The sequence below is a fragment of the Helianthus annuus genome, chromosome 10, assembly GCF_002127325.2.
Source record: "Helianthus annuus cultivar XRQ/B chromosome 10, HanXRQr2.0-SUNRISE, whole genome shotgun sequence".
Taxonomy (NCBI): Eukaryota; Viridiplantae; Streptophyta; class Magnoliopsida; order Asterales; family Asteraceae; genus Helianthus; species Helianthus annuus.
The window spans coordinates 27,976,562-27,989,383 of NC_035442.2; the positions used below are offsets into that span (position 1 = coordinate 27,976,562).

The 12,822-nt window shown below is 37.7% G+C and overlaps 1 protein-coding gene across 1 annotated transcript; it reads right to left on the minus strand.

Annotated features, from left to right (window-relative positions):
* Positions 1–982: 982 nt before the first annotated feature.
* LOC110880863 lies at positions 983–2,730 on the minus strand. The gene is made up of 2 exons (XM_022129303.1): positions 2,554–2,730; positions 983–2,203 (listed from the first exon to the last, which is right to left on the minus strand). The coding sequence occupies exons 1-2, from the start codon at positions 2,728–2,730 to the stop codon at positions 983–985; spliced, it is 1,398 nt and encodes a 465-aa protein (XP_021984995.1).
* Between the last annotated feature and the right edge of the window lie 10,092 nt (positions 2,731–12,822).

Genomic DNA, 12,822 nt, shown 5'->3' on the forward strand with positions numbered 1-12,822 from the left:
TAAGATATCATCTATGAACACGATTACCGATTTGTCTAACATGGGTCAGCACACCCGGTTCATAAGATCCATAAATGCAGCCGGTGCATTCGTTATTCCGAAAGACATGACTAGAAATTCATAATGCCCATATCGGGTTCGGAACGCTGTCTTTGGAATATCTTCTCCCCGTACTCTAACTTGATGATACCCTGAACGTAGGTCTATCTTGGAGAACCAACTCGCCCCTTGTAATTGATCAAAAAGGTCGTCAATTCTAGGTAAAGGGTAGCGGTTCCTTATGGTCAGCTTATTTAGTTCTCTATAGTCGATACACATACGCATCGACCCGTCTTTCTTCTTAACAAATAAAACAGGTGCTCCCCAAGGCGACACACTCGGGCGTATGAAGCCCTTATCTAAAAGATCTTGTAGTTGTGTCATTAATTCGCGCATTTCGGTGGGAGCCAACCTATAGGGGGGCTTCGCAACCGGCTTCGCACCCGGATTCAATTCGATACGAAATTCTACTTCTCGCTCGGGAGGAAGCCCCGGCAATTCTTCCGGAAATACATCTGGGAATTCGTTCACAATTTCGACATCTTCAAGCTTTGGGGAACCTTGTTGAGTATCTACCACATAAGCTAAATATGCCCTACTCCCATTAAGCACATACTTAATGGCTTGAACGAGGGTACATGACTTCGATTCTACCTCTCTTTCGCCTTGTATATTTAATCGCCTTCCACTTGGAGATTGAATAAGCATCGTTTTGGTTTCACAATTTATCTCCGCGTGGTTTTGAGACATCCAATCCATACCCACTATTACTTTAAATTCCCCCAACATCATAGGTATAAGATCGATGTCAAACTCCTCACCTTCGATGGTTAATTTACAACTCTTACATATTTCGTGCAACAAATAATTTTTGCTATCGGCTAGTTCTACTTCTAAGGGCATCGACATTCGTTCAACCTTAAAGGAAGGATGTTGTACAATTTCATGAGATAAATGACATAGTGGCTCCGGTATCAAATAAAACATAAACCGGTATGGAGTTTAATAGAAAGATACATGAGACCACATTCGGATGGGACTTGGCTTCTTCGGACGTGATTTGAAACATCCTTTCCTTAGCCCTAGAACCCTCTTGCTTCTTATCTTCCTTTTTCGATTCTTGCTGAAGTTTTGGGCATTCTGATTTGATATGCCCCCTTTCAAAACAATTGAAACAAGTCTTCGGGTTGTTCGGGCATTGATAAGATGAATACCCCTCCTTACCGCATTTGTAGCACCCTTTTTTGCCTAACAAACACTCTCCGGTATGGAGTTTTCCACAAGTCTTGCAAGGAGTAATTCCACCTTTCGACTTATCCTTCCTTCCTTGATTTTGAAACTTCCCCTTTTTTGATGGACTAGAACTTGCACCCTTTTCACTTGGTCTCTTTTCACCTCGCTCTTCTTGCCTTTTAATTTCAATCTCTCTATCCCGTGCTAAATTAATAAGCTCATCAAGGGTTTCACATTTTGAGGGAGTGATGAACTCTCTAATTTCTGCCTTTAACACGCCATAGAAACAATTGATCTTCATTCTCTTGGTCGTTACAAAATCCCCACAGAACTTCATCTTATCCATGAAAGCGTTTGATATTTCGTTTACTGACTCATTTTTCTGCCGGAGGCGTAAGAAATCCTCCTGAATCTTATCAATAGCCGTCTGAGGACAATGATATCTCATGAAGGGCTCCTTGAACTCTTGCCAAGTCATAATTTGAAGTCTATCCTCGCCTATTTCCTTACTGTGCGCATCCCACCAATCTTTCGCTTGATGGGTTAGTTGACCAGTAGCGAACATCACTTGATCTTCCTTATCGCACCGACTTCGTATAAATACCGCCTCTATATTTGAAATCCATCTTTGACATTCGATTGGATCGATTTTACCGTCGTACGTTGTTGGATGGCATGCCATGAAATCCTTATATGTGCACCTTCGTTCTTTGCCTTTACTTTTGGACCCCTCAATTAGTTCTTTCAATTCGTCGATCTTACTAGTCATCATAGCATCCACGACTCCCAAAACTCGGCTTTCTACTTCTTGAGCTAATCGGGGAAGATTAGCTTGCATAACTCCTTCCGCCACCTCTTCAATTTTGCTATTAAATGCTTCTTGTTTAGTTATTTCATCATCATCATCATTAACGTTTCTTGTATCGGCCATCTACACATTGTCATGTTCATTTTTAATACAAATCACAAGTTTTCATTACATCATAATTCATTAATCCGTGTTTACTTCATTCGCATTCCTATATTTTAGACTTTACTCGCGTTTTTAAGCTTTCATCTTTCGTTCATGTCATTCGACACTTTACTTTCGATTTCTTTATACACTTCTTTCTATCATAACCACTAGTCGGGGTTTACATAATCATTTTAGGCCTTGTATAGACCCTAAGTGAGCTTATAATAGGCCTTTAGACCATTTGGAAACTCAAAATATTAAAGACAACATAAAATAAAATTTCCAGCGGAACCATTTTCCACTACCCGTCGGCGACGGCATCATACCCCATCGGCGACGGGCTTCCTAAATGTGGCGTCGGCTACTTTATCCGTAGGCAGACAGTTAGAGCGTCGGCAACCAGGGGGCGTCGGCGACGGCCAGAGGCCTGTCGGCGATGGCCTCTCCTTTGCTGAAACGTTGCAGTCTTGTTTTAGGTTGTTCTGACTGTTTTCCGGGTCCATTTTCAGCTACCCGGGTCCAGGGACTTCTTATTTTTATACGCATTAACACTTCTTAACATACTCAACCTTAAATCTTAGACCGTAACGCATTAGGCATGCTTATATTAGACAATTATCTAAAATCTTACCTCATTGGCGATCTCGGAGCGAGCACATTTGCACGAGCCATCGGTTTCGAGCACTAAGGCTCTTGCCCGAATCCCTCAAACCTTGGCTCTGATACCAACTTGTAAGGTCCGCTTCTCCATAACTAATAAATTACTTATTAGAGTAATTTAAAGACATCAAAAATACCAACTTTAATACATAGTAAAATTTTTACAAAAATTGGGCATGACCCGTTCGTAAAACGAACATGCCCCCTGTTTTTAACATAATTAACTAAACAACATTCTACGATCCGTTTGACATTAAACTACCCAAAGCAAAGACAACAAGTTTTACAAATGTACGACTACTAACAAAGTTGGACAAAATAACAAGTCATGGTCCAAAAGATGCGAATAAGCTAAGCGGAAGCGTTTGGTATAACAAGGCATGGACACGTGCTCGCTCCGATTCTCCAAATCGCCTAAAGTGAGGATTTACCAACATTCAACAACAAAGCTTTAAAAGTTAGTTATCATACTTGCTAAATCATAATCTCATCATTTTAGTTTCATCCGTAATATGAGCTTACATCTTTCTTACACTTTCGACTACCCAATTGCTTGGGTTTGGCATATACACTCTCAATGAGAGTTAAGCATACACATTTAACCCGTATAGTTGGGTTATTCGCTTCCAACATAATCCTAGTTCGTTCCGGTTAACGGATTGAACCTCATACATTCACTTTACATTTATGGCCACCCGTTCAAAACGAGTGGTACCATTTCATTACTCGACCCGGTTCGATTCGAACCGGTTGGCTTGCTTAGCTTAATATAGCCTTTATTAACATAACCAAATCCACGAACAGATTTGTTACTCATTTACTAGTCACTATTTTCATTACATCATGGCTATTTATCGAAATAAAAACGAGATTTAATTAAGATTTTTGTATGCAACGGAACATACCTCGATCCAGTGAGCCTTCCGACTTCTTAGAGCTTGAACCCTCTTCCTTTATGCCTATATCAACACATACATTCGTTCGTTTAGCACCCGGAATTTCTTTCTTTTTATTTTCTTAAATTACACATAGTTGGTCATTCAAGCATTTCATCAAACACATGGCGGTTTTCGCATTTTCGGGACATTTACTCATCTATCTATCATATATTTCTAAGCTAATTACTTTAATCATTCAACAACAATCAATTGAGCCTTACTCCATATCATGTTATCTAGTGATTTTACATCATAAACAAGGTTATTCTTCAACAACACACACACATATACCAAAACTTGATCATTCTAACCCTAGTAACTTCTCATCAATTTGGGTCTTGGCTATTAACAACAAAATTGCTAGAAATCAGACATGATTCTAATACTATATCATAATCTTAACCGAATTTCATAAATTTCATAACATGCAATCAGATTTGATCAAGACCCATTTCCTACAATTTACTAAATCATAAAATTTAACTTACCAATTCGAAGAACAGATGTAGGAGCTTAGAATTCGTTGTTTATACTTTCAATTTTCTCAAGATTTCACTTGATTCTTGTGAATTTTGGTAAACTAGGGTTCATCCCCCTTGCTCCCCTCTGTTTGCTCGACCAGAACCCCCACACACGAATTGTGTGTGGGTTTTTGACTTATGTTTCTTTTAGTAACCTAGCTTTTTGGCATTTACAACTTTGGCCCCTTGATTTCATTTACTTATTAATTTTAAATACTATCCCATTTACTTCTACATTTTATCCTAAGTGGAATAAACATTTTTGGGGTGTTACAGTTTCCGCATATTGGCGAAACTTATCCTTGAATCATCAGTGTGGGTCGTATTGCGAGCTCCACTAAGCTCCTTACATAAGTTTTAGCTTATAGGCTTATTGACCTTTGTTACATTCGATTTCCCAAATGTTCCTATATATCTAGGGCTTAACTTACCCTGAGGAATTAAAATTTAGCACACCCTTCTTAGGGCGATACCTTCGATTGAACCTTATTCCTTATTAAGGACTTAAAAAGGTTGCGACTTTTATAAATCCTAAATTTTCTGTCGATTACTGGCAACTTTAAGATGATTACGAATTCGAATGATCTTATTTGTTGTTTCCAATGCAACGTTCAGATCCTGACATTTGGACTTACCATTCTATTGTTCTAACAATAGATGTTCAATATTCCATCTTGTACAAGGTCCCCAAAGGAGCAGCCTTGATACTTACATAATAATTGTTATGGAAAAACTTATTTTATGGTGAGATGGTTATTCCAACCATTGCTTAAAACTAGCCTTAAGGAATAGCTAATCCTCACAGTTAATTGAACAAATCGTCGATCCTGGGCAGCTGATATCGATTCTTAATCGTTGCCTAAGTAGGGTTGCGGTAATCAATGCATAAGCAAATGAACCGTCTTTCTTATTTAACAATATCTAACTCTCAGAATTATTGAGTTGGGCTATATGAACCTTTATCTCAAAACTTACTTAATCGGGGTCTCGATTCATCCAATGATGGTACTAGCCGTCTTGGAGATTTCATATTAATACAGCCCTAAATGGGATATAATCTTAATTATACTTACCTTACAAGAGGTAGACAGGGTAATCTTAGGAGAAGATAATCAAGATACAAGGAGATTACAGAGATTTTCCAATTCTCAGGCTCCAGTTCATCTACCAAATTCTGTGTCGGATAAGTGACACATTTATGTTACAAGTCAACGAATTCCTTAATGGAAGGCATTTTCTTGGACAATTCCATTCTGGATATCTTCTTTGAATACCATTAGTTGACTTTTAGTATCATATGATCATTGGAATATCTTTGGGGTTCCATGCATTAAACCTCCATGTTGATCAGGCATGGGAGCAATCTATGGAACCTATTAAGATACACCAACCCTCATATGGCGCTTTTTGTCATGCCATCTGGTATTCTTAATCGATAGAGATCAAGAGATATCATCTGCATATTCTGACATACTTCATCTGGAGCGAGAGTACACCTAGAACCTTATGACTGAAGATCTCTGACGAAACAGAAGAAATGGTTCCTATAATTCTGTCTTCAAGTTTTACCTTACACTTAGTATCTAGGGTTCTCAAGAGAGATTTTAAAAGTTTTCTACACTTAAGGTTTATGAAGGATTTGGAGCAAGTAGCATTTAGCTCTTGGATCTTTTTCACTGTCTCCTTCACAGCTTTTCCAACAGCTGCGTCTATCATAGTTAGAAGAATATCCTTGTCAATTTTGAGGTTCTCAATTGTAGCATCATTAGCATGCGTCGCATTGTCAATGGCGCGATTGACTGTTGTCTTATCCGCGTTTGTCATACTCAAGTTCTGGTTCTTATTACCAAACGAATCGATTTCTTAGTTGCAGTCCAACAGTTGCTATTCATCACCCTGATGGCCTTAGCATATACTAACCATGGTATCATTAAACCATGCAGGCCAATATAGCACTAACATTCTTAATGAACGTTATTTAAAAGAATATACATTAATATTACTTAGCCTAGGTCACAAAAGACCATCAATGGCATTTAAGGTTTGGACCTAGTCCATCACCCTTTTTGACAGGGGATCAAAAAGTCACATCTGTCTTTATTATATTGATGAATTTGAATAGCTTGAAAGCTTGCCAAAAGGATATTAGAAGAGTGATTCCTAATAGATATAAGACATCTATCTAAGGTTTGTTGGACCATTCTCTAAAGTATCATCGGCCAGTTTCCATCTCGCGTTATATGACCGGAGTCCTAATCAGGCGGGGACAACAGTTTACAACACTTATTGTTCATTATAGACTTACCTGTGCCATTATTAAATGATTTCTGTATAAACCTCTTAATAAGGAAAGGTACCTGTTATTTTGTCATCATTCTGCACTATCTCCTGGGCGTTCCTCTGGAAGACTTACGCGTCTGTCTTCCTGGCCTCTCCATGCTTCTTTACAAGTTTTGGGCAGTTGGTTTTGATGTGCCCTTCCTCGTTACAGTTGTAGCATGTCGCGTTTTTCAATTCCTTGCAGTCTAAAGTCTTGCGACCCTTGGTCTTGCAAACTCCACACAGTTTAGCACTTGGGTCAATCGTACACTTCCCAGAATGTTGCTTTCTGCAGTTACTGCATTTGGGTTTGTTATTAGACTGACTTGAGTTTTTCCTAATCTCGGAATCTTTCTTGTTCTTAAAACTTCCCTTTTTCTTCTTGTCAGATTGATGAGAGCTATCTTCCTCTCTCCCCCTTTTTCCCTCGCCAGGAGCCTTAATAGACCTATTTCTGATTGCATCTAAGGTGAGAGATAAGGATAGGTCCACCACGGACCTATGTGTGGTTGGCCTAGATGCTTTAACATTTCCCTTTATCTCTGGTGCTAGGCCTCCTATAAAACGCGCTATGCGTTTCAGGGGTGACTAAATAAGGAACTAGGCGGGACATAGTGTTAAAACTTGTCACATATGCCTGGCAATCTAAATCCTTCATGACCAGAGTCAAGAAGTCTATTTCTATTCTTTCTACCTCATGCTGAGGGCAGTAGTTTTCCTTGATCAGTGCTACAAACTGTTCCCATGATAAATTATAAAGTAGGGTCTTTCCCATGGCTTGTAGCAATGATCTCCACCAAGCCAACGCTTCTCCTTTAAATGATTCTGAAACAAATTTCACAATATCCTTCTCTGCACAACCACTGATGTCTACTACTGTGTCCATCTCTTCGAGCCATGTCATACAATCGATGGCTCCCTTTTCTCCTGTGAAGTCTCTGGGCTTGCAGGAGACAAAACATTTATAGAGCAGCTCTTAACATGTGCCTCTTGATGAAGCACGACTTGTTTAGATGGAATACTCTTTTGATTTGACGAGTTATGAACATCGTCTTCCTTTGACTCATGTGATTTAGAAGGGGGCTTACTACGAGCCACAGATAGAGTCTTAGAGTGTGTATCCCTTGATTCATTATATTGTCTGTCAAGAGCTCGGGTAACAGCATCATCTACTATCTTCTGCAATTCTGCAGCCGTTATATTCATTCTTGTATTGGCATCCCTCATATTGGGTTAACTGTTGACTTCATCCGATTTAGACATGCTGAAGCTTGTTTTTCTACAAAACAATTGCCAATAATCCACTCAGAAGTCTATCTTTGGGATCATCATCTCCGATGATTCATTAACCATGGTAATATAAACCATATTGGTTAATTTGTTAATTATATTAGTATTTTCATTACAATTTATCCTAGTATATAAAACATTAAGGATATTAAAGTGGCACAACATGCCTTGTCACGAGGACAGTTTTGAATTTATAAGCCATGATCGTTTGGGATCGAGGCATTTAAGGTTTGAGCATAGTTGTTTACTTTCCTTAACAGCGAGTCGAAGACTACAACTGTCTTTTGTCTTTTAGGACAATAGATATAGCCCGTAGGCATTTCCCTTCTGAGGGATATTTATGATATGATCGTCTTTTCAGATGTTATTAGTCGAGATCGTAGGGATCATACAGACTATTATGCTTGGATGTAATCCAACATTTTTAGACAGGGGTCAGAGACCACCACTGTCGTTGTCTTATCGGACAACAAGTTTAGCCCGTAGGCACTTCATCACTAACGTATGTTTATAATATGATCATCTTATAGGATGATACAAGCCATGACTTCTGGATCATTAGGCCAAATCAAGAAATTTGAAAAAAATTTCCAATATAGGGGTGACTATTGTGATTTTCTCGAATCACTTTTGTCAAGAGTGCTAACACGTTCTCGGTGTTAACAATATGATCATCTTTATTTGATGATTTAAGCCATGATTTCTAAATCACTAGGCTAGATAAGAAAATTGAAAGAATCCAATATAAGGATGACTATTGTGATTTTCTCGAATCACATTTGTCAAGAGTGCTAACACGTTCTTAGGTGTTAACAAGGATTTGAATCTCTTGAATAGATTTCACCATCTTGGCCAGGTCTAAAATGACATGCAGGCTAGGTTTCACCTTTGAGATTCTTTTTAATATAAAGCGCAGAACAATCCTAAATTGAGATGTTAACAAGGATCTGAATCTAATTGAGTAACTACCATCTTGGCCCTGTCTTAAAATGACACGTGGCTAGGTCTTTCCCTTTTTAGATTTCGCCATTTTATATATTGGTAGATCTTATAAAAGGAATGTTGCTTTTTATTCATATCATTTTCATGTTTAGAATGAAAATTTTAAATTTAATCATTCCTCTACAAAAATACAGATGTGCCCTAGACGGGACTTGAAAGGGATAATGTTGTCCTCAAAGGGACTGAAAGATAAATATGTCCTTATAAGGACTATTAAAGAAACGATTTTCAGCAAAAGGAGTTTTCTTCTTCACTTTATTTCTGAATGTTTTCTCCCTGGATGCACGTTTCATTCTAGCCGCGGTACAAAGCTCAGCATTTCAAGGCTCCGAAAGTGGAGAGTTTCTAATACAGCTTCTTCGCTTGGCGACATATTCAAAATATATAAAAATTTTGAAGCAATAATTTACAGATCAGGATTGAGGGTATTCCTATGTTAAGTCTAGACTCAGAAGGTCAAGGAATGTGCTACTGTGTCATTGAGATTAAACACAAAAGGCTAGTGTTTAATTCACTCAATGTTGGCTCTGATACCAACCTGTCACACCCCTATTTTCCACGTGTCACCGGTGGGCCCGGTGGGGAGTATCGTGACTTAGTTGATATCATCATAGTCAAACAACAAAATTTCAATGCACAGCGGAAGCAAAAGATAATTATATTACAACCGAATGAGAATATCAAAGTATTACAAACGGTATGTAAAAGATCCATAGGCGGATCAAACAAAAGAAAAACTGTTCAACAGACTTTAGGCATCTAGGACTGGCAAGACTCCTTATTAACGCCCTGAGCTCCCAGCCAATTTCGTACAGTACATGTCACTTAATCTTTTTGGAAAATACGTCAGTTTACACTGGTAAATACAATTTAACTGACTCATTTTGAAAATGTTTTAGAAAATTGATTTGAATGCACGTGGCACAAAATTCTTTTATACTTGGGACAATTTTATTAATAAAAATCTTGTATCTGATTTACATGTTTGTCCAACATTTAGGGCCGGTGATTATACATATACAAGCCGGTCAAAATTAATAGACACACCACAAATATAATCTCACAAGAAGACACCCTTACGAGTGAGTATATGTTTTACATAAGCAACAGGAGGTGTTATGCCTACACCTTGTGCTTACGTTGTGGCCATTCACTTTTTAAATGAGCCAAGGATATCTAGGACACGGTCATTAACCCCCAATGTTATTTGTTATCAAGCAATACAGATCAATTCGGGATTATGCAATTTAATCATCTCCGATTAAAAGGTTTCTACACCCGACCAAGCGGTATTTTTATAATACCGTATCCCAAGCCCGTATAAGGGAAAATAAGTTAAACGTATTTACCTGAGCTAAATATAAATTCAATCTCAGCCGTATATCAAATCAGCAAGCACAAGTACTTCTATTGGGGCTCTTAATCTGGAACGAAGGTTTTATTAACCTATTAGATTCCTAACGGGTCTTGTTTAAGTTGAAACTTAGACCGGTTAGTTTTAAGGAAAGGTTTACAGTTCAAAACGCAAGATTAAGCGTAGACCGGATTAGAATGTGATTTAGACCCGACAAATTTGGAGACTTGTATAATATGGGTAAACTAAACACATTCTGGATTTTGAAGTGAAAGTGATAAGGTTTGGCCCGTTTCGGTTAATTTATGCAAACTAGTTACATAAACCGATCCAAACGCAAAATATGCGTAACGGGTAACCATAAGAGTCATATACAGGTCTCCTAAGTTAATATGCCTTAAATATGATGTGATATCAGTAAGATACCTTCCGTTATGCCCAAAATGTATTTAAAACCAATTTAGGCCCCGTAGGGGTATTTTGGTAATTTTAAAGGTTACAAAAGAGATTAAATATTAACCTGAGTTACAGGTCTGATATAATTAGTAAAAATACTTAATTTACTAAGTTATATCAGTAGGGTATTACATCTATGTGAAATTTTTCATTTATAGCCATACTATACGCCGTAAGGGCATTTTGGTAATTTCACATAGGCTTTAGAAGCTAAATTTTGAAATCTGAGTTTAAAACTTTTACCTACTGTTAAAATACACATGTTTACTAAAAATATCAGTAGGTATCAAACCATATATGTTTAAAATGGTTTTAACGCATACCATGCGTTTAAAATGCTTAAAAAGGCGATTTAGAGCCATTTCCGGGTTTTCAAAGAAAAGCTGATATTTTTATTATTCCAGAAGGCTCAAAATATTTTATTTATCATATTAGATCAGTAGAAAAAGGTTTGGGGTCAAAAGGATTTGTAAAACTCATTTTATAGCCCAAAAGGGCAAAACCGGTAATTACCGAATCAAGCTTAAAACCCTATGTTATGCTCAGCCTAAAAATAATTAAAAATCTTCAAAAATCCCAAAATATTATTTTATATCAGTAAGTAAAAAGTTTGATATTAAAAATTGGGGTTTGATAGGCTATATGCTAATTACGCCTTTAAATTAATAAAAAGCCTTCAAATTACGCTATTGAGCATAACTCCTAATCTAGACCTCAAATTGATATCAAATTTTAAGGACAAGTTTATGAATCAGTAGCGAAGGTTTCTATCCTTTCACTTTTTCAAAAATTACATTTTAAGGTCAAAAGGGCATAACGGTCAACAATTCGGCATATAACGGAAACTTGTAAATGAATAGGATAACTAAGGTTTCAGGTTGTATAACCTCAGAGGGTTATACTAACCTATAACATGATCCTAAAGGAATCCTAAGGCATATCTAAATAAGTCTAATTCGGGTCAGAACTGAAAGTCAAAGCAAAAGTCAACTTTTGCGACTTTCGGCTCCGAACCGGGCCTATACTTAGAATTGTCGGGTTGAATCACGTTTAAACATGTTTAACTAATATTTACCAAGTTATTAAAGTGGCAAAACTAATTTTATAACTTTTATATTAATAGTTATGAATTTCATTTAAATTAACCCGTTTGACTTTAATTTGACCCGACAATTAAACTAAGTAAACGTGGTAATTAGGAGGCGCCCTTTTGAGGGTTAACTACTTACCTAATTACGGTCACGTAGCCATGTTCGTTGCGAACCATGGCTTAGCCGTTTAAAAGGTCAAGAGTTTATCGAACGTTTGACTTTTCGGCTATAACCGCTAAAATAATTAAACTAAACACGAAAGGGCACTTACGAAGGGTCCAATGAACTGAAGGAGGTTCTCAAAAAGAGTTCAAGATCCTCACAACTCAGAGAGTAAGCAGATTTGAAGGCAATGGTGCAAATGAGAGCCAAATTCAATGGGTATATATAGGTTTTTGAGGACCGTTAGGATCGTTTCTTGATAAACGTGATCACATCTGGACCGTACACCTTTACCCCCTGTTTTTGGCAATCTATGGGCAGCCCCATGTTTAAAGAATGAGAGTACAAAGCTGGTTTTCATAAAAAACCAGCAACAAACTGGTTTTCTGTTACTGTATAAGCCTCGGGGCCCGCGTAGGAGGACCCTGCAGACTTACGTGGCCCGCCAGCCAGTCTAAAACAGCAAACAACTTTTCTGAATTTACAGAATCAGTCCCTATGAGCATATAAGGTTATTTTAAGCACGTTCAAGGCCCGTTAACCTCTTTCTAAGGATCCACTAGGATGATTAAACATAGGGGACATAAAACATGTTCAAAAACATGTCGGATGTCGGTTCGTTTGGCCGTACGGTCACGTTGCGCGTCTAATTACGACGAAACACGAACAGACGCTAAAAACGATCCAAATTACGCAACAAGTGGGATTTTATCATTCCAAACACTAGAATAATATATTGTAGTGCTTACATAAATTTTTGGGTGTCCGGGGATATTCAGAATGCGAGATATGCGCGAAAATG